General features: G+C 34.9%; 2 protein-coding genes across 2 annotated transcripts; both read left to right on the forward strand.

Moving 5' to 3' along the window:
• Positions 1-7,541: 7,541 nt before the first annotated feature.
• LOC130054527 (uncharacterized) lies at positions 7,542-9,050 on the forward strand. Its single transcript, XM_056164498.1, has 2 exons — positions 7,542-7,731; positions 8,485-9,050. The coding sequence occupies exons 1-2, from the start codon at positions 7,542-7,544 to the stop codon at positions 9,048-9,050; spliced, it is 756 nt and encodes a 251-aa protein (XP_056020473.1).
• A 5,020-nt stretch (positions 9,051-14,070) lies between these two features.
• LOC125651575 (UDP-galactose transporter senju-like) lies at positions 14,071-23,509 on the forward strand. The gene is made up of 5 exons (XM_048880228.2): positions 14,071-14,304; positions 14,662-14,779; positions 15,864-15,910; positions 16,864-17,003; positions 19,415-23,509. Exons 1-5 carry the CDS (start codon positions 14,220-14,222, stop codon positions 20,063-20,065), a joined length of 1,041 nt encoding a protein of 346 aa, XP_048736185.1. The 5' UTR covers positions 14,071-14,219; the 3' UTR covers positions 20,066-23,509.
• Positions 23,510-23,603: the final 94 nt, after the last annotated feature.

Consider the following 23,603-nt stretch of genomic DNA (forward strand, 5'->3'; position numbering starts at 1 on the left):
ACTGTCATTATCTACTGTTGACTATCATTATCTACTGTTAACTGTCATTATCTACTGTTGACTGTCATTATCTACTGTTGACTGTCATAATCTACTGTTAACTGTCATTATCTACTGTTAACTGTCATTATCTACTGTTGACTGTCATTATCTACTGTTGACTGTCATTATCTACTGTTGACTGTCATTATCTACTGTTAACTGTCATTATATACTGTTGACTATCATTATCTACTGTTGACTGTCATTATCTACTGTTGATTCATTATCTACTGTTGACTGTCATTATCTACTGTTGACTGTCATTATCTACTGTTGACTGTCATAATCTACTGTTAACTGTCATTATCTACTGTTGACTATCATTATCTACTGTTGACTGTCATTATCTACTGTTGACTATCATTATCTTCTGTTAACTGTCATTATCTACTGTTGACTGTCATTATCTACTATTGACTGTCATTATCTACTGTTGACTGTCATTATCTACTGTTATTTTTGTTAACGATGTAGATGACTTATATTTGTCGTTGTTCTTTTTCTGGTAGTGTGTAATAAATGATATATTTTATTTGTTTATGTAATTTTTGTGTCGTGATAAAGATGCGGGTTGGGTTGAAAATTTGAGGTTTAAATAACCAACGGTGTCGTGGCTTTTTCAATGCTTCTATAGATTTCTTTCTGCTTGTACACTCACATACATCGCCCAAAGCCAAACTAATATTTATGATTAATCACATCATTTTATACCAAATGTTTTACTGTCAGCGTGGACGACGGCTCTACACAACTTGGTTAAAGACAGTCAACAGATGGTTAGTTAAACTGTTACATGTATAAGCTAGATATATTTTTCGCCTTTTTCTTCTATAATACAATTAGTCTGGTCAATGTACAAGATGACCTCAAACTAATTGCTACAAAAGCTTTAAGTTATACTATAATATATAGTCTTAGCGACATATAAAAAGATGCACAAAAATATAATGTGCTGTCGATGTGGATAAAGGACCTTTAGAATGGTTTTAAAAAAGAAGAAAAAAAGAAGACGTAAATCATAAATAGTAAGGATTTTCCTCCATACACAGTAAGGCTGACATCATAAAGACAAATCGATAAAACAACGTTAAAAAATTAGGGAAATTGTAAGTTTAGATAGAAACTATATGAATCCATTATTTTTGAGATAAAGCAAGTAGGCTAGGGCCTTTCAAAGTCCAAAATTTGAAGTTTGGTTTCAGATTCCTTGTTTTTGAATTTTTTTTTTTTTTTTTTACACATTTATACCTGATTTCAGTTTTACCAACGATACTACAGGTTATATTTGATTAGCTCCATAAACCTCACGAGAAAATCAATATCATCAAAATAATTTATTTAAATGAGGATGCTACCCCCGGACTCTGTGATGAAATAAAACTACGATGTACACGTATACATGTACGATATTTATTCTACCTATAATGCATGTATAAGTGTATGCTCGTAAAAACAAGAAAATATTACGTCATCTATATAATTACAAAATGTTACAATCCGTAAAACAATCTGATTTCCTTTGAAGTTTTTTCTATATCGATATCTTAAATAATTTTGGAAACGAAAAGCACAAAAACAAAGTAAAACACTCTTAATCAAATATATGTACATGTATACGAAGACAAAAGAAATGTATTCGAATCAACTTGATTTCATGTTGCTGCTTTCAAACGTTCGGATGACTCCCCATCAGCCACGAGCCCCGAAGCGCTTCACTCGACCCTAATTTAGTGTTTTTGGCGGTGTGTAAGTAATTAATATAGTGACATGTGTTTTACAGTAATTCACAACATTTTACAAAGTACATAAATGATTTAACACCCGGTCCAAACGGACCTATATGTCACTTTGAATCAGTGTGTAATGCGAAATTTATGATTAATCAGTTTTAATAACAGTTTATTAATTAGCTGCAAGTTCACCATCATCAGAAGCCTATTTGCACATATGCTCTATACAAATTACATGTACTTAATTAGCGGGGAAGTAAATAAATCACCCAAATTCTTACTGCGTGTCTATATATGACACAATAGGCAATTCAAGGAGTATTGCATTGCTGGTCTCGTCCTTTGTAAGGATATGCCAATATTTCAATGATTTCGTTTTATTTTTCAACGGAATATTTCTTGTTTTTTAGCATCATTTTTCACTGTAAGAGTTGTATTCCTGTTATGACATTCTCTACAGTTTGATTTTTTTTTCATTTTCACTATAACCTATCTTTTTGAGATTAAATGTAAATTCAAACAAGATTTTGTTAGGTGCAGTTGTGTCACTTGTGTTTCTTCAATGATGAGTGGTTTTGCCTTAAATGAATCCTTTAAAAATAGAGGGATTGTGAGCACTCCTACAATTCAAATATTGGAACATATTGATGGATATGATGTATGTTTTAAAATCCAGGATTTGATAATTAAATGTCGAATCTTCTTCCTTTGTATACCGTATACAAGAAATGCATACTTTGCCTGGAAATTACGTACATGGATTTCAGTAATGGGTGACGAGCATCGTCTTTAGCTAAAAGATCATGAATTTCATTTCCATGAAAAATAATAAATTTATTGTCGCGATAGCGACCGTGATGCTTAATTTTTGCTTTTTCTGAAAGTTTGTTGAAAATTGCGTTAGGGATTTAAAGAAAGCGAATATCGCATACAGAGGGAGAACACTTAGAGCCCAGATCGCATCCAATGGTTAGTTTGAATTCAAATATATTATTTTGTAGAATTAATCAAAGTAAATAGCTTAGGTCCGCAGTGAACGGGGATTGGAATTTAATCAAAATTTCTGCAGGCTGCTTCATCGGCAGGGATTGGCTTGTTTGTGTAAATGATAACTGACCAGCAGGCAACCGGTGTGTGGTCACAGACGCACAATACGAAATCTGACTGCACTCGAAGTATGCAGGATAGGTGTTAAAATAGTCAATATATTGACCTTTTTTCATCTGTTGATACATTTAGTTGAGATGTGATAGATCTTTCTTGTGGAGTGATAAGATATTTTGCAGCATCTTTTATTTTTGATAGAATTATTAAAGATACGTTTTTCGGGAGTGTGAGATTTTCAAAATGAAGCCCAATAAATAAAATCCAGTCCAAATCTTCCTTAGACTCCCATGTCTCAGCATTCATTGATTGTTCTTTGTTGGTTTTTTATTTTCTTCTTTTGCTTTTTAATTTTTTTTTTTTTTTTTTTTTTTTTTTTTTTTTTTTTTTTGCTTTTTGGTGACAGATGTAGGTATTCTGCCCAATATGTTTACCTGGATTTTCCGGAGTCGACCATTGCTGGTGATTATTTTCCTGTCTAGGAACTGTCGACCATTGCTGGTCATTATTTTCCTGTTTAGAAACTGTCGACCATTGAATGGCATTTAGTGAATCATTCTCCCTTAGAAGGGTGTCTATATCCCAGTGAAACTTCCCCTACAATAAATATACCTGTTTACAAACAATTTCTTCTCCTGTCCACTAACCCGTTGTTACCTTATAAAAGTAGATAGATTGTGTATGTACATGTACTAATACATGTATTCCGACGAGTTATATAACTTAAGGACAATAAAGAATTGAAATTGAAAATTCCAGGCAACGAAAATGATTAATTCAACATTCTGATCAATCGATTTGTTTTCTTTTTTGTATGAACGATCTGTTGCTTAAATAACATTATTAACAACTTACAATGTTGTCAATCTTTTACAATTTTATCAAATAACAGCTAGAAGAAACTTATCTATGAAATAGAAAGAACTGGAAAATATAAAAATTTTGAAGATATATTTTCAAAAATAAATCCTTGCTCGCATTAATTAATTTGAAGGAATATATCGTCGACTGACCAGTTTCGGTGACCTTAGTGATAAACCGCGATTTTCTCATTAATCACTTGGATAAAATAAATAAACAATACACCTACCTTTAAAGTAATTAGATTCCTTTACTTTCATCCAAAAATTCCAATTTTATCGGTACGTTAATTGAAAATATTTTCGTAACAAAAAAATGTCACTTTGTGCATGGTCCTAAAACGGTGACGTCACCTATTTCGGTGACCATTGTTAATATAAGTTTGCCAAAAGTTTGTAACTGTAAAAACATATATACAGGAGGAATGTGCAACTAAACGTCAATGAATAACTTAACATAGTGTAGAATTCTAGACTTTTGGTATACTTTATATTAATTTGAAAGTTTGCTTGAAAAAGTAATAAGTAAATGGGCTTATTTTTGGGGTGCTCGTGTTGATTGTTTGCATACTTTCCTTCTAGTGGTTCATTTTCGGAAAAAAAATTGAAGACGTACTCTATATATGTTTGCAAACACTACGTACGGCGAAATGGATGACGCAATCTACACCCGGAAACAACAACGCGAACACGAAAACAAAAGGTCACCGATTCTGGTCAGTCACCGAAATAGGGCAGTCGACGATATATGAATTCAAATAAATTGAATGATATCAGTAAACCATTCATTAATAATTCCAATTATGTAATAACTTGACGGTATCTTTATTTGAAATATTGATATAGCAATTAATTAATCAAGAAGGTTCGATGTCATTCCAAATCAGGACTATGTTTGCGATGCAGGATTCCGTGCAAGAAACATGTATGTAGTTAATACCAAATTTTCCTCTGGTCTGATTACCATGTAGACTTGTGTATCGTCCGCGTAGCAATGATACTTCATACCATGGCAATGACATATTGTTCCTATGGGTCTTGTGAAAAGACAGTATAATTTGGGTCCTAGGTCTAATGGTAACACACTGATGTCTAATCCCGTGGGGATCCGGGTTAGAATAGGTCCTCAGTACCCCTTGCTTGTCGTAAGAGGCGACTAAATGGGGCGGTCCTTCGGACGAGACCGCAAAAACCGAGGTTCCGTGCCACAGCAGGTATGACACGATAAAGATTCATCCCTGCTCAATGACCATAAGCGCCGAGCATAGACATAAATTTTGCAGTCCTTCACCAGCAATGGTGACGTCTCCATATGAGTGAAGTATTCTCGAGAGGTACGTTAAACAATATTCAATCAATCACTGGTGTCTATCTTGTAAATAGGATCTGATCAATTCTAGGGTATCACCATTCACTTCACAGGATACGGAAAGGGTTGAAGTAGTATATTCCATGGTCAATGACATCGAAGGCTGCTGAAAGTCAAGAAGGACAAGGACTGACGCTCATTGTTGATCGAGCGCCGACATGATATCACCATGTACTTTAAAGGGACTGATTCACGATTTCCCCCAAAATTTTGTTTTTCACTTTTAATGATCAAAATCTATTGTCTAATGTGTTTAAAATTTTTCACATAAAAATAAGGTTATACATTATCACAGAAGCTCATTTTTGAGAGTTTATTATTTGTTTTGTAAACAAAGATTGTGGTATGTTATTGTTTACGAAATTTTAAAAAGAAATGGATATTAATCTAGGTTTATCATATCTTTCACATTTCAAGCATTCTTTGGGTAAAGTGTGTCATCTAAAAGTTAAAAATTTGTGACTATGCAAAATTAAGATGCTTTTTATTTCACTGGTTTGTTTGTAAACATTAAAAGACTGGAGTCTTTGTTTTCATAACACAGATTTAAGGCTAAAATATTGCTATTATTCTTGCATTCAGAAGGTCAAGATTTTGGCTGTCAAAATTAAATGAGTTATATTTTTAATGTTTGACATCAAAAATGAATTTATTTTTTTTTCAAAAATCGTGAACCAGTCCCTTTAACGAGGGCCATTTCCGTAGAATGTCGAGCACAATATGCTAATTTGAGTGAATATGAGTCAAGGTGATTGTATATTCTTCTACTAGCCAAAACTTTCTCCAGAATCTTAGGGATAAAAGATAGATTGGAGACTGAACGACAGTTTTTCAAGTCTAGGCTTCTTTAGAAGAGGTCGAACAAACGCCTCCTTAAATAAAGAAGGAAAGACTTTCTGGTCGATAGAGAAGTTGACTATCCTGATGATCAGGGAAGCAATGGTTCAATAAACTTCAATAGAAGAGACGTAGAATAGGGTCGAGTTCACATGATTTACTGGGAGCTTTTATAATGAGAGATTTGAGTTCTTGTTCAGTGGCATGCTGAAATAACGTTAGAGATTGTCCTTTATAAAGTAGATCTGCATCCAAGTAGTTTTGCTTGGCATCTGCTTTTGTTGCATCGAGGTTTCTCTGATCGATGTCACTTTGTCGATGAAATAGGTAGAAAACCGGTTCGACAAGACATCTGGTGTAGATGTTGGTAAAATTCTTTGTTGGTTTTTTCTCATTAGAAGGTATATGATTTTGAAAAAAGCCTTCAGATTTGTCCACATTCCTCCACTGTTGAAGAATAGAAATCCTTCTAGCCTTGCCGAGCAAGTAGCCTAGGCTTTTACATGCTGTGTTAAGAAAACTGATGGTGGATTTAAAGTTGTGTGTTTCGCCTGCGTCTTTCCGCGTTCCTTTCTTTTTTTGCAGCCCCCAGATCGTCTGAATACTATTTTTGTTTGGTTTGATGATGATAGTTTTTGTAACAAGTAGCAAAGGTACCTCCAGAAGTTCACCGAGACCTTCGTTGTAGGATTTAACAAGTTCACTCACGGGCACTGAGGCATCTGGTGTTAACAGACGCACATAGCTCGTGAATATTTCTTTCTATTTCGCCCTGATCGATAGTATTAAACCTTCTGAAAGATATTCATTTCTTTTGGCGTTGTTGATTGATTGTATGTTGTTTAACGTCTCTCTCGAGAATTTTTCACTCATATGGAGACGTCACTAAGACCGGTGAAGGGCTTCAAATTTAGGCCTTTGCTCGACGCTTACGGCCATTGAGCAGTGAGGGTGCTTTAGCATGTCACACCTACTGTGACATAGGACATCCGTTTTTAAGGTCATCTCCGAGGACCAGTGACATTCACACCTGATGTCGATCGTTTGGCGTTAGTCACTACCTGTTTTAACGACTTAGTATTCGAACCCGGCCTTCCGCATGCGGGGCAAACGCTCTAACCTCTAGGCCACCGCGGAGGATTTTTCGCCGTTGTTGGTTGTTGTAAATGAAGGAAGCTTTTACCGCACAGTGATCAAAACACGCGTTCCCTTTTTCATCGCAGAAAAATGGTTTTTGTATGGTGGTGAGAGCAGCACATTACTCGATGATCTTGTGATAAGTAAATCAAGAATGTGACCTTGAATGTGAGTTGGTTCCTTCATATGCTACATGGGGTTACGATCATCTAGGGATTGCAAAAATCATCTACACGCTTCAGCGTTACGGGGATTGTCAACATGAAAGTTAAAGTCACCCGTGATCACCAATTTACGATGATGCATGTTATTTTCATCAAGATAGAAATTCCATTCTTTAAAATAACTCATTTCAACTGAGGCCATTTGCTTGAAGGTGTCAGGAAGTTACTCTTCAATCTCCAGATCCACAAGACAACTGCCCCAGATGGAGTTGCCTGCAGGCTACTGAAAGAATGCCCAATGCTCCAGGTACTCTTCCAGGTATCTCTAAGCCAGGCATCTATTCCAGTAGAATGGAAGACAGAGATAACTATTTACAAAAAAGGGGAGGAGAATAAAGCGGAAAATTATCGTCCAGTCAGTTTAACATCTGTGACATGCAAGATGCTGGAGCATATTAAATGCAGCAACATCATGCGACACCTGGAAGGTAAACATACTCCATGATGCCCAGCATGGTTTTCATAAGAGGCGTTCTTGTGAGAGTCAGCTAATATTTACCATCCAGGACTAAGCTTACAACATCGACTCCAAAGGCCAGACTGACGGCACCTTACTAAACTTTTCAAAGACCTTCGACAGGTTTGCTCACAACCATATTCTGTATAAGTTAGACCACTATGTGATTAAACACAGTCATCTGCAATGAATCAAAGACCTCCTTGTAGGTCGGACCCAATAAGTGCTGCTGGAGGGCTTTACATCATCTACAGCCCCAGTAAAATCAGGAGTCCCCCAGGGCAGTGTGCTTGGACCATTGCTGTTTCTGTTGTTTCTTAATAACGCCGCGGTGACCGAGAGGTTAGAGCGTTCGCCCCGCATGCAGAAGGCCGGGGTTCCAATCCCGACCGCGACAGACCTAAGTCGTTAAAACAGGTAGTGACAGTTCCATCGCCAAACGCTCGGCATAAGGTGTGAATGTCACGGGTCCTCAGAGATGACCTTAAAAACGGATGTCCCGTGTCACAGTAGGTGTGGCACGCTAAAGAACCCTCACTGCTCAATGGCCGTAAGCGCCGAGCATAGGCCTAAAGTTGAAGCCCTTCACCGGTCTTGGTGACGTCTCCATATGAGTGAAAAAATTTCGAGCGAGACGTTAAGCAAGATACAATCAATAAATCAATCAATTTTAATGACCTACCAGATTGTGTCTAGGAGGGATCTACAGCAAGATTATTTGCAGATGACTGTGCCCTCTATAGGAATATCAGAAAGGAGAAGGACGCCATTAAGCTTCAGAAAGACCTAGAAGCTCTACAGCAGTGGGAGGGCAATTGGTTGATGGAGTTCCACCACAAGAAATGTCAAGTACTGCATGTCACCAACAAAAGGAAGTGTGTAGAATACCCCTACAACATCCATGGACACACTCTTGAAGTGGTTGATTCTGCCAAATACATTAGGGTTAATATCCACAAGAGTTTGAAATGGGCTCAGCACATCAACCAGATCCCCAAGAAAGCAAACTCAACATCAGCTTGTCTGCGGCGTAACATCAACCAATGCCCACGTGAGACCAAAGCCCTATGCTATAAGACATTAGTCCGTCCCTTGTTGGAATATGCAGGTGTTATCTGGGACCCGCATACGGCAGAAAATATCAACAAGATTGAGATGGTACAGAGGAGAGCTGCTAGAATGGTAATGAATGATTTTAGGACAACCAGCAGTGTCTCCAATATGATCCAGCAACTCAACTGGCCCTTACTACAGGAGCGCAGAGCCCAGGCCAGGAGTATTATGATGTAGCGGATTGTGTATCAACTAATTGACATTCCATCCACACTTCTGATACTAACCATTTCTCCAAGAGGGAACAACATCACCTTCCTTGTGCCGTATGCCAGGACTACAGTATACCTGAAATCGGTTTTTTCCCAAATGGGATTAAGATCTGGAACTCTTTACCATCTGAGGCAGCTTCAAGTGCCAGATCCAGTCCATCAGTAGCCGACCATAGACAACCTGGATTTTAAACTTTTAAATGCACTTGTAAATATTTATATTAATCACATAAGACGTCCTTGCACCACACGGTACGAAAATACACAAAATCGCACGAGTGTATTATATAAGTTATTAAGTGAGTCTGTGACAAAAACTTAGCACAGGAGCTTCATATGAATTAATGAAATTATAAGTAAATCCAAACCTTCGTTTGAATCTTCTAGTGTTTCTTATACATGTAGCAGATTCATGTTGCATAGATCGTTTTATTCCTTGGAAGATGTTCTGACAATGGTAAATGTAATTGGAATTTTAAAAAATCATTTACTCTTCTCGTTACATTTAATTTTCATTTTATACATATAATTTAAAACGTCAAGAGCTTGTGTTTTGTAAGCAGTGTGGTTTTATAGTCTTCACGTGTGTCCGATCCTAGTTTTGAAATGCACGGGTTTTACGAGGAATTATCATTTCGAAGCAGCATGGTTTCTCTGCAAATTCTACCTGAAACTTGTTAAATTGAAGACGCACCCCCACCCCCTTCATCATACTAAGAATTGTTACTTATTCTTTCATTTATTTTTCATTTATCGCAAAGTAAAACATTTTAGAAATGAAACAAAAAATTGCATATATCCAAGCAAAAACTCTGCCTTCGATAAATCAATGAATTTACTTGCGAAAAATAATGATAATTTTTTTTTACATACTTCATTTTGCCAATCAGTTCATTTAAAATCTAATAAAATGTTAGATGTCGCGTCCATGACTGACTTCATTTGTTTCGATAAATTTTTATGTAGTATGATTTGTAAGGTTGCGTAATCTGTGCGTCCGAGTTTATCAACACTACAAATGACCAAATTGAAGATGTACACACATTTCCTCTCTCGTTTGAAATAAGACTGTTGTTGTGTTAACCTCGCTGGAGAATACAAATACATGTTTTTAAAAAAACAAACTTTCCCCCATTTTTTAAAAATTTGTTTGACGTACATGTACATAACTTCATGATGTAATTAATCATGGATTTTAATACCCCCCCCCCCCCCCCCCGCCCTTCTGATGCTACTTTAAAATAAAATGATCACCTTTCTGACAATCAGTAATCTTAATAATCCTGTAGATATATTAATTCAAATAATCCAATAAAATAATCAAAACAAAACATGAATAATTCCTCTACAATACCGCGTTAGATTTTCCCGTCAGTAAACAATGGAGCTGCGTTGCAGTCGTGTATCCCCTAATCTATCTCTTTTCTTCTGTTGGAACTATCAAATAAATCTGGCAAATCACTCATTTTATCATTATTTTGTCTTACCACCCAACATATTGAAAAAAAAAAAAACCACTTTTCGCTGTATCAATGATAAAACGCAGTAAAAACAAATGCGCATTGAAAGTGCGTTAAAGTGCGTGATTGTGGGGCAAAGGTATATGCGTTAAAATGCGTGATTGTGGGGCAAAGGTATATGCGTTAAAGTGCGTGATTGTGGGAAGGGGGTTAAACACACAGTATATAATCAATCAGTTGTATTTACTAGCTAATTAATTGTTTACATATATCTTACAGTTTATTTCTGTACAGCAAAACAAAATTAAAAAAACCGCACCCCTTAACGGATATCTAGAATACATGTCCAGCCTTTTCACGAATTGAATCTAGCTCTGTTCTGACAGTACAGTGTGGTGGATGTTCACTCTTTGGGTTTATTTCCAATGTTTAATATTTTGCTTTAAATAACCTTTAACCTCTCAGTAATTGTCATTTATGACTTAAAATGAAATACATGACTTGCTACTATACATATCCTCCGTATCATTTGAGCAAACAAAAAAAACAAAACAAAAAAACCTAGCCGCGGAAATGACAGCTCTAAGAGAAGGGTTTGTGAAAACTGGACGTTCAACTTGTTCACCAGAATGAAGATTAAGATGGAGTTGTGGTGATTACTATTCTTGGCTGACAGGGGGTAGACACCATCCTTTTGCTTAATTTTAACGTTCATACGAATCTTCTCAGGTAGGCAAGGCTAGCTAAACACTTTAAACTTTGAACATGATTAAAAAAAAAAAAAGATTTATCGTTTTTTTGGTCAATTGCCTACGAAGCAACAACACGTCGGGATTACTTAATATGTCCGTCACTATCATAGGTCCGCCTGTCCATCCGTCTGTATTTCTCTAAAACTCGAAGTATTGAAAGAAATTGGGACGAAGTCGTACATATTGACAACTATTTCCTTTAACGTTGATCCTACGTATAATTTTTCCGCGTTCAAACAACTTTAAAAATTTCGAAAATCTTGACGATTTTCAACACTGAATATCTCAACATTTGTTCGACGTTGAATTTTATAGCATGAAATTTAATGTTGAAAGGAGTTGGGATATGTATTTTCAACATCACACAATCTCTATTGAACAGAGATTCTTCTGTTATTTAATCAGCATTCAAAATACCTGGATTCCGGACAAGGCGGCCGTGATTTTATCAAATGTACTGACAGAGCAACAACAACAAAAAAAACCAAAAAAAAAAAATATATATCTATATATATATATATATATATATATATATATATATATATATATATTCAACACTTATTATAGAAACCGTAAATTCAGATAAGAACCTTTGTTCAACCATGCAGTTTTAAACATAAATTGGATTGGGAATGACCTTTAGGTCTTTCTGTGGAGTGAATGCAGGGGTGTGTGTGTATATATTTGATTTTATTTAAGTTTTCCGTAGTGCTGTGTTTATTCAGATTTGCTCAAGCCTTGCCGTAATGGTGGATTCAAATGCAGGATTCACGAGTACATACCCCCCCCCCCCCCGGCTGGGAAACTTTAAAAACAAAGTGTTGTGTTGTAAAAACGACTACGATGTTCAAAATTAACATCGGAAACGTACCTGAATATTTACGCGATACCGTCCCCACGAAGCAGGATAAAAGTACAATACCCGAAACAAAGATCAGTCTATTGTTCTAACATGTAATCAGAATTATTATTTTAAAAAGTCTTTTGTACCAGATGCTGTATAAAACATCGGAATTTATTAAATGTAGAAGCAAGGACAGTTTCCTCAATCAACTCATTTCGCAGAAATACGCCACTGTACTTTTCTTTTGGTACGCGTTATATATACCAATATCATTGACACTAAACTATGATATAACTGTTTACTCAACTAGATGTTTTGTACAAGTGTAATATCTATGGCACGCCAAATTCACAAAAATGAGCTAAACATAGTTTCACAGTTGATAAACTAGGTTTATCGACTGTAAACTATAGTTTACGGACCGTAAACTATAGTTAACGATTCGTTAACTATAGTTTTCATCCGTAAAACTATATTTAACGGTTGTAAACTATAGTTTACAAATGCTAATCCAAGTTTATCTGTCTTTAAATAAACGTTAACAATAGATTTTGCTGATAAATACAGATTCACATTTGTAAACTATAATTTACATTCGTTAACTATAGCTCACAATTGTTAATCCTAGTTTCACAAATTGTGATACTATATTTATCAGATAAACTATGTTTAACATTCGTTAATTATAGTTTTTGATCGTAAACTATAGTTAACTGCCATTTTTACTCATAAACTATATCTTACAAAACTGTGTTTATCACTTTTGTGAATTCGGCGCATTAAATGACTATAAACTATATCCTACAAACCGTAAACTATCATTTACATTCGTTAATAATAGTTTAGACTTGTAAACCGTAGTTTACAATCGTGAAACCGTATTTATCAGATAAACTATGTTTTGCAATCGCTAATGATTGTTTTCATTGTTAATTATAGTTTACGCTTGTGAAACATAGATTATCTGTTAACTATGGTTTACAGATGTGAAATATAGATTAACGTCGTTAACTATAGTTTACGGTCCGTAAACTATAGTTTACAGTTGATAAACCTAGCTTATCAACTGTGAAACTATGTTTAGCTCATTTTTGTGAATTTGGCGTGCCATAAATATCATCAATAGTCCTCTGTTCTTTTGGTAAAAATGAAGATGTGTATAATTTCTTTTCAGCCTGTAAAAATTATACATATGCTAGAAATTTTCTTCATTTTTAATCGACTTTTCGCATTGATTTGGTCAATATATATACAAACCTACTATTATGGGTAATGCAAAGTCATTACAAACCAATACCTGTATTTTGCTGGTGTTCATAAATTTATAGATGAATCCTGTCGATGCAAGTAATCACTAAGTTCTATGTTATTTAACCTTGCCTTGTTTCACTTGCTATTTACCTGTTGTATCCAATGCGCATGACATACTATATATTGTAATATTAAGGAGAGGGGCCAGTACGTATAAAGAACTTGTCTCCAATCCGAACGTATCTTATTGAATAATCAAACAGATTGGAGACATCCTATCCACTTCTCTAGAGAGAATAACTCCACAGAGTCTGGGCTTTATCACAAGAAGCAAAAATATGTCATTGATATCCAATAAACTGAAATATGGGAGAGATGAACGTGAACGCACTGCACACGATGGTTATACAAATTATCCTATACATCTATTGCTTTGTACAAGTCCCCCCCCCCCCCCCCCCCCCCCCCCCATTCTTTCCCCTCCTGCTATCAAATTGTCATTCATGCCCTCAGTGGGTGCTTGATTGGAGAATGATGAACTATAATAGCCATAGTAATTTTCTTAGGGGACCAATATGACTCAGGCAGAGGAGCGTTGTGACTCATTGGTCGCGTGGCCAACAATATTATTTCGGAAAATAAACGGCCTAACGTATTCTATTTTGTGATAAGCGTTCTGATGCTATTGATTTTGTACCTAAGCACCAACACAACATTGATGATTTTGTTGCATGGACTTGTTGTACCGAGCTGTTATTTGATCCCTCTTCCATTTAACGGATTTTGTATTGTACTCTAGTTAAGTGTTGTTGTGACACAGAATAATCATGGGGTTGTTTTCTGGAGATTTGTTTCCCACAAAAATTAGTTTCATAATATTCATATCTTATATGGGATTGTTTATAAATCAAGGTAAGTTAGATAAAACTTAAATAAGTAATATTCCGGTTTCTTTTTATAAGATGATGTATTTGGAGAATTTTACTTAAACAATCCTTACCGGAGGACGATCTTGAGGGGTCTATTATTAACATTTATAAAGCGCACAATTTTACATTAAAATGCAATCCAAGGCGCTGGGATGGGAGGATAAAACCTATCAAATGGGTCATTGCAAATTTTTCTGTGCACAAATAAAGTGTTATACCTTATCAAGATTGCCAGTTAATATTCTGAATTGAGATACAAGAATTCTTAATTTTTACCAATAATATCATAATAATCATTGTTGTTGTACATGATATTACATATGATCTAGTTTTATTGCAGGTATACTAGTAACAGCCTCCAAAAATAAGAATAATACATACAGTTATAACACAGTCACAGTAGTTTTGTTAACAGAGTTACTGAAGCTGGTAGTGTCCACTACTGTGTATCTGAAGGAGTAAGTATCAACCTACCAAGGTTCTTTTTACTAGTACTGGTAAAGAGTACCTTTGATAAAGAATATTTCCCCGTTTTACAGGTAAAACATTTCCCTGTTCAACTATACAGGTGTAGAAAACTTCTAAATTGGATAATTTTCCTACAAAAGATAGTATAGATGGTACCTGATGACAAAAGTCTTTTTTTTTTTTTTTTTTTTTTTTTTTTTTATACATTTTATTATCATTTTTTATTATTATCAGAATTCAATAATACAGATATCAGTGATCTATCATTTTTACATTATAATGTGAGAAGTATTACTCCCAGCTATATCCTCCTGCATTCTGAAAAATTCCCCTTGGATATGAAATGGATAGTAATTTTTAAAAGCTGGAGAGAACCCTGCAACTACATATACATGCCATTTATTAAATATTTATATTTAATCAGCAATAGACTTCCATTATAAAATACAAGGATGCATGGAGTGCACTCCAAACTATAGTGTAGATGGTTGTGCAGGATTTGATATATATATTATCTCTGTGGTCTAAAATGTCATTCTCTTGACACTAAGTTGACAGCATATTGAAATCATCAGATTAATTCTGACACACTGGCGTGTAAGTTTTATGTATAGCCCTAAATTTCAACTTTTAGACAAAGAAAGTCACCTCCATTCATTTTTAGTTTTAAAGTTTTCTATGACATTCATGTTATGTGCTGCGATGTTCTACTGTGAAATTTAAACAATTCATTGTTGGATGGGTCATTACCAATCACTGTAATTGCATTGCATTTGAACCAAGAAAGACATTATTTATTTGTTTGAATGTATAAACTTATTGAAGCCACAGGCATTTGAATTTATTACATTTCCTTTATCATATTTTTAAAATGAACAACACATAAATGTCTTGGTACATGTAACTATAAACACTTCAAACATTGTAAATACAAGTTGTTGTGGATAAGCTGGATTTGAAATTAATAGATCCAAGGGAAATGTTTAAAAATAAAAATTTATGCTTTCTTTATTTCAAATGTTTCATTGCATGTGCTACATTAAAAATGAAATAATTGTTATTCTTTATTTTCAGTAATTCTGTTTCTAGTTACTTCTCAGAGATCTACAAACACAGAATTGGTGAGATTTTAATTCACTATGACAGGGCAACCTAGACCATATGTTCAGAATTTGAAGGTTAAGTAATCTGACATCTGAAAACATAACCCGGTCCAAATTGATTTGCAGCATATATATGAACAAAGGGGCTTTGTATGAATAGACCACTATAAAAGAAGTGATATAATACTCATTTATAAAGAATGAAGGCATTGATTTTCTATCCAATGTCAATAATTGTATGATCCATGTAGATCTGAGTACCTAGTATCATCAGATAATTAATACAGTTTTCAGACATATTTTTGTAAATTTTATAATTTCACTACAATCATATGTTTGCAACATATCAACATACGGAGATAAGATGTTTGCTCTTGGTTATATCCTAATCCTCACCAAAGGTCACTGATACAATGTCAAAGTCACTTTGAGAGATAGTTTATCCCTATTTTTAAGGTGATATCTTTACATCAAAGAAGGGTGAAATGTTCATACTTGACACAGAGGGTACCTGTTGTGATTTTGACTGCAGACCAAGGTCTGTTACATCTGTGAACTGTGAAATTGGAGCAGAAACATTCAGGACAGTCATACTTAGCATACAGGTCAATTATGATTTGTGGATGTGTCATGGTCCTGTTGGTTCAATCTCAAGGTCATTTGGACAATGTCAAGGTCATCCAAGGAAAAAGTACTGAATTTTTGTCCTAGTCATATCTTTGTAACAGAGAAAGATATATGCTTATATTGGACACAATGGTTGCTTTTGACATGAGTATGTATTATGATTGATTCACCTAAACTACACATATTAAACCAAGTTGTTCTTTGATTTCCCAGTCTGATTCCCCCCCCCCCCCCTTTCTTATGCACATGTTTCAATCAGACTTGATTTTCTAGGATATTGTGTAAGTCGATGTTGCTTGATTTTCTAAGATGTTTTCTAAGTCGATGTTGCTTTGCTGTTGCAGTGTTGCTGTATTACTTTGTTCCTGCTGCTCTCTACTGCCTGTACAACAATCTCCAGTTTGTCAACCTGGCAACTTACGATCCAACAACCTACTACCTTCTGCTGCAGTTCAGAGTGGTAGTCACAGGAGTAGTGTTTCAGGTATGTACACCCCCCCCCCCCACCCCCCACACTCTAAGAAGGAAATGCAATCTATGTTTGAAATCAATATGCTAACAAAAATGTGAAAACAGAAAAAAATTTAAATGTTTGATTTAATCTAGTAAAATGTTCAGCAGTTGTAAATTTCCACATTATCATTATTGTTCTCTCTCTCTCTCTCCTCTCACCAGACACCCTCTTCTTGTTGGGCTGGCCAGCCAGCCATCTACTAACTCTGTACACACTTTAAATAAATAGATCTGTAAATACCTTTATATAGATATATCTGTAGATACCTTTATTTACCAAATTAAGGTACAATATTAGACATTACATCAAACATTACAATTATTTGTAAACATACACAATGTTAACTTCAGTACCTGTAATGTACTCGGTAGTATAATACATGTTTTATAATCAGTGAACCTGTAGGTTCATCTACAGCAAACTTTCAGAAAATTCGTTACTCTAATATAACTCTATAAATACAAACCAAGTACATGTGATATGAATCAATTAAAATATATTTGAATAATCTAGAAAAATCAGCAGTATTATAAAGTCAATATTAATCCACATCTGCTTAATGTTAATCACACAGATATATATCAAAGAAAATATAACTTGCATATGGTGAGAAAATAACTGTACCTATAGGATATCACACCAGTAAAATTCATGTATATATGTATATGTGTACTATCCACAAAAAGCAGGAAGGGTTGTTATTACAGGACAATTGTTGATCCACTTCTAATTAAATAGATCATACATATACACATGTACATTTTTAACATTTCCTCTGATTCTCCAATGTGTTAATTTCTCCATATACACAACTGGATGTAAATTTCTCACTTGCACACAATCAGTGGGGGGGGGGGGGGGGGGGGGGGGGGAACTATGGAAATAACATGAAATGCCATGTGCCTGTCGATTTCTATTAGGCAGTGTTTTTGATACATTTGTATGTGGATTTCTATTAGGCAGTGTTTTTGATACATTTGTATGTGGATTTCTATTAGGCAGTGTTTTTGATACATTTGTATGTGGATTTCTATTAGGCAGTGTTTTTGATACATTTGTATGTCAATTTCTATTAGGCAGTGTTTTTGATGCATTTGTATTTCTATTATGAATATAAGGACTCACGGTTTAGTAGGTTGTGTGAGGTGATTAAATACTATGGAAAACATGATAATGTATGCCTCAATGTTATGCAAATTATCATGCTTTCCACATCGTCGGAAACCCACGGTCGATTACGCTTCGATCCTCTCTCCATCACATGGAGAGAGGAATGAAGCGTAATCAACCGTGGGTTTCCGACGATGTGCTTTCCATTGCAGTTAATTACCTCATATACTCAACTAACTACACAGTGATTCCTTAAAAAGAAATAGCAGTTTTGATGGCAGAAATAAAACCATTGCAGACATACAAATACATTCTGAGTGAATTTAAAACTGAGCAAATTCAGATTTAATTGTCACTCTATTGTAGCAATAAATAATTTTTATACACCCATCTGTTGACAGGCCATGTTATGGTGTTGCTATGTTTGTCAGATAACTTGTTCAATTCGGGGTCATATCTTTCACACTGTGAGATCTAGGACTATCAAATCTGGTCAGCTGAGGGATCTTTTTGGAAAGATGCATCTTGATCCAAAACTTCTGGAATTAGGTACTTAAATTGTGATTGGGTCATATTTTGCACTCTGATAGGCCTAAGGCCATTAAATTTGGTCGATTTTTTCATCTTGTGGGGAAGATGTGGTGTGACCTAAAAGTAGGTCACTGTGATCTCAATTTAGAATTTTATGACTATACATCAAACTGTGTCCTGATCCTATGTTGAACATGGTCAGTTGATGCATGTGGGGGTGGTGGAAAATGTGTTTTGACCCAAAAGTAGGCCCCTGTGGCCTCAATGTGGAACTTCATGGCTATAAATAGTCGAATCATGTTCAAATCATATCTTGCAAACTGATAAGGCCAAGCTCCATCAAGCCTGACTTGCTTATAGAGAACTTCAGATAAGTTACAGTAATTTTATTTCAATCCAGACACAATTGTAGTTAAAGAATTCATTTCATCAGATTTGAATTTCGTCCACTGACAACAAGGGTTGAAAATAAAACGGGCAAATATTTCATTGTATATAGTAGTTTCAGACAGGTGTATCATGTACCTTAGCGGTGCAATGGAAAAAAATGTTTGTAAATGTGTCTGTGTGAAAATACTGTGTGACAAGTTTTTCTGTTATGCAGTACATGTATTATATTATTATATCTGAGAAAACATGTCACACTCAGAAAAAAATGATAAATGTTGCTGTTTAAAGACATCTATCTGCTTTGTTCAGTCTAATCTTCATCATTCATGTGAAATGTTTTAATTTTCCAGCTCGTATTTAATAAGAAGTTGAATAGAAACCAGTGGATGTCGCTGATTTTCCTGACTCTTGGATGCGTAATAAAAGAATATGGTCATGACAGCAAATCCTCACCCACCTCCTCCTCCTCCACAGCCAGTCCCCTGGCAGCCTACCTCAACCCCCACCTCCTTCTCATCCTCGTCCAGGTATTCAGCTCCTGTTTTGCGGGAGTATACAACGAGTACCTATTGAAAGAAAAAGGGGTTGATGTTCACATCATGTTGCAGAATGTTTTCATGTATCTTGACTCCATCGTGTGTAATGCTGTGGTTCTGGGCTTTAAGGGAGGATTAACCAGCACCTTCGAGCCAGCAAACATTGCAGCCATTATGCAACCAGGGGTTTTGATTATAATTGTAAACAATGCTGCCATCGGTATTGTAACAAGTCTTTTCCTTCGTAACTTGAATTCCATTTTGAAGACTTTTGCCAGCGCTCTTGAGCTGATGTTTACAGCAGTACTATGCTGGATCATTTTTGGAATTACCATTGATATGTACACTGTGGTGGCCATTTTCATTGTGTCTGCAGCCACGGTGCTGTACGCTCAGAAACCAGTTGTGAATTTGGCAAAGACGGATGTTCAACCCCAAACTGACTCTCCAAAGGAGTCTGTATAGGTTCTAACAGAGTAGCACTAAGAGTTTAATTCTCACTTTAAAACATTTTATGCATGAAATCCTTTTCTTTCTTATGTGCAAGATAGTGCCAACTTCTCTTGAATACAACATTTCAGATGTAGATACTCCTCTATACCGTGGACAATCTAATATATATAGCAAAGGCCAAAATAAAATATAAGCGTGTTTCCGGTTTCCTAACCCTACCTATGTTTTTGCTGCCAACCCAAGATATTTTATTGATAATATATATGAATAAGATAAAAATTCAGAATTTTCAAACTGGAATTATTTTCTTTTCATGTTTGAGTTTCTCTGATTTACATTTTCACTACTGTTGATCTTCAAAATGTTTGAAAAGTATTTGTAATGTATATAGACATGTATTCAAAGCATATCAAAAACTAAAGATTTCAAATGAAATGTTTCAATAGAATAAAATGTTTTAAACTGTACTTACCTACCCTACCTAATTTTTGGGGGACTGAAATAGGAAACGCACATATATTTTATTTTGGCCTAATATATTTGGATGTGTTGTATTGTACATTGTCTTTTATATTTGTGACCTTTATTTGGTTTATTTGATGGAATATTTAACAGAGAGAGTGGAATGTACCTATAGAATATTTTATGGGTGAATACAATGTATGTATTGAATAGTTTACGGAGTAAAAACCATTTTATTACTAATCATGATACACTTAATGCTTAAGGATGATGAACCATATTCCTGTCTTTGATAAATATGACAATGAATTGTTGGTATATGAAGACTAATATCTGATGAGTTCAATCCAAATTCAAGAAAATGCTGCAGGTTTTCTCTTGTTTTGTAAATTCAGTTTATTCAAATCATTGCTCCAATATGTGTCCAATTCATGAAGGAAAAATCTTTAAAATTTAATATCTTTTTTGTATAAATGTCCTAATGGGCCAAAATGCTTCTATTACCTGTGTAGGAAAAATCTTATCATATCTTTTCATTAACATTAAGAGCAAAGGTGTTACATATGATCATCCTCATATAGTGTTGATTTAGGTGTGAGTGGAAACTATGATCTCTAGGATCTGGAAGACTTCTTTCTAGGTAAGGACAAAGTAAGGCAGGTGAGCATTATGTTCAATAGTTATCGTATTAGAGGAATTTGCAGCCTGTGATAAATTTTTATGAATAGTGCTGTTTAATATATTACATGTAAAGACCATTTACAATGTATATTACCTGTGAAAGATGTATATGGAAAGTCTGATGATATTGCTGTGTGTGGATACGAATGATATACTTTGAAAAGTGTACCCTGTCCTAAATACAGTAGGCAGATACACATGTAGCCTCCGTTACTGTGGAAATCACTATCTGTTTATGTGTATCTGTCATGATACTGATGAAGCTGTTATGATACTATTAATAATTGAATCTGAGATTACAGGTATATACTAATATTTAACATTTTGATCACTATCTGTAATATATATGTCTGTAATGATGCTGTTGATATGACACTATTAACAAATGAATCTGAGATTACAGACAGTATTTAACCTTTTTGTGCAATACTTTACCATCTAACGAGTCTGTAATGTACAGTTACATAATCATATCTTTGTACATCACAAGTGTTTGGTTGCGAGGTTTGATGTTTTGTTTTTGTTTGTCGTTGTACGTCTCAATCAAGAATTTTTCACTCATGATGAGAGGTCATCAGCTGTGGGTGAAGTGCCACATACTTTGACCTCTGCATGGTGCGTACAGCCGTATAACAGGGACGGAGGGTTCTTCATCATGCCAGTACCTACCGTTACTGGGACCTCCTATTTCTAAGGTAGCATCAGAGACCTGCAACTTTCACTAGGTGAAGAAAAGATCACTGCCTTTGTTATTAAAGGTGTTAGATTTAATGTTGACGCCCAGTACCTAAGTAACATGAATTTTTGTATCTTTAGAATGATTTTTCTTTAATGGACACAAGGACTGAATTTGAGGTAAAAGCATGAGGTCTGACTGTTTTATCATACATTGTTAAAAATCATTATTATCAACAAACTATGTGTGTCTGTACATTTGTGTGTGTGGTATACAACTATTTATAAATGTACAATTATTTTGTTAAAATTCTGTAGTACCTTATTGTTTTAAACTGTGTATGTTCAATTAGTTGCTATTCTTTTCACATTTTCACAAAATGCTTGCATAGAAAATTCTTTTTCAACATACTGAATTTTAAGGTAGAATGAAACTGCTGTTCATTTCCTTTGTGGAAGTGCATACAATGCTGTGATGCCCAATGTAGAGAGCTGTCGGATGTTGATGGATATTTACAAAATTATGTTTGATACTAAATCTACCTTAAAAAAGCAGTGTGACGTTTATCAGTTATAATCGATAATGTTGCACTAAAAGAGTGTTTAATTGTGAAATTCTGCAACTCATTTATCTAAGAATTTTAAGAAATGAATTTCACTTTTGAAAAGGGCATGAACTGCGATGCTTTACACCAGCATACTTCATGGAGTGCTAATATGCTTCATGAAAAGTTACTCCAACAAGTTAAAGCCTCGGTTAACGTCCCTTATATACACCACGCAGCGGCGCCAAGTCAAAAGTGTCTCGCCGTGAACCTGTTGTATGCTGGAGTACATCAAAAGTATGCCAGAATCAAGTGTTGCAAGTCATGTCCCCATGTATTTTCTAAAATGAAATTTATTTTTGATATTTACATTCTACCGTATAAATGGCATTCTTAGCGAGACACAAATTTAGCGATTTGTCCATAAATGGTGGGTATATAATATATATTTAGCGAGAGCTAATTTTAGCGACTTTATCATTCTAAGAAAGATAGCTATTAAATCCGATATGGAATAAAGTGTTAGCGCTATTCAGTTTTAGCAATCTCCACACAGTAGTTAATGCCAAATTAAATCCTCGCTAAAAATTCTGTTTAAATGCGGTATTTTTATTTCTGTTGTCAGCTGTTGAAATAGATGCTCTATACGGCATCTTCATTTCTGATGTCAGCTGTTGAAATAGATGCTCTATACGGCATCTTCATTTCTGTTGTCAGCTGTTGAAATAGATGTTCTATATTTTTCAAGATTCATCAACGCATTGTCCACATCTGCATCGCTTTCAAATGGTAAAGATATCAAAGGCAAAAACATTGGAAATGTAAATTTTAGATATAAATGTCAAAGTTAGTTAATTTTTATGCCTGGAAAATGTAGAGAACAGTTTGTGTAAAGTACTACCCGTCTAGTATTTGGATGTAATAGAATCTTAGATACTTAGAACGACAGATTTGACCATTTTACTCTGTGTGTTTTCCACTATTTGTCAGAAGAAACTTGTGGGCTCTGCTGTACTGTTTTTGATCATGATGTTTTATTTTCTTCCATGTATTATTGATGGGATGCAATGATATAAAATATCTGGGAACTTTGCCTAAATTGGTATTGTTTATTACTGCAGACATCTACCGAAGATTTTTAGATTAATCGTAAAATTTTCAGATGGTACCTGTCCTTGTTCTGGAAT

This window comes from Ostrea edulis, chromosome 5, assembly GCF_947568905.1.
Source record: "Ostrea edulis chromosome 5, xbOstEdul1.1, whole genome shotgun sequence".
NCBI classification, from domain to species: domain Eukaryota; kingdom Metazoa; phylum Mollusca; class Bivalvia; order Ostreida; family Ostreidae; genus Ostrea; species Ostrea edulis.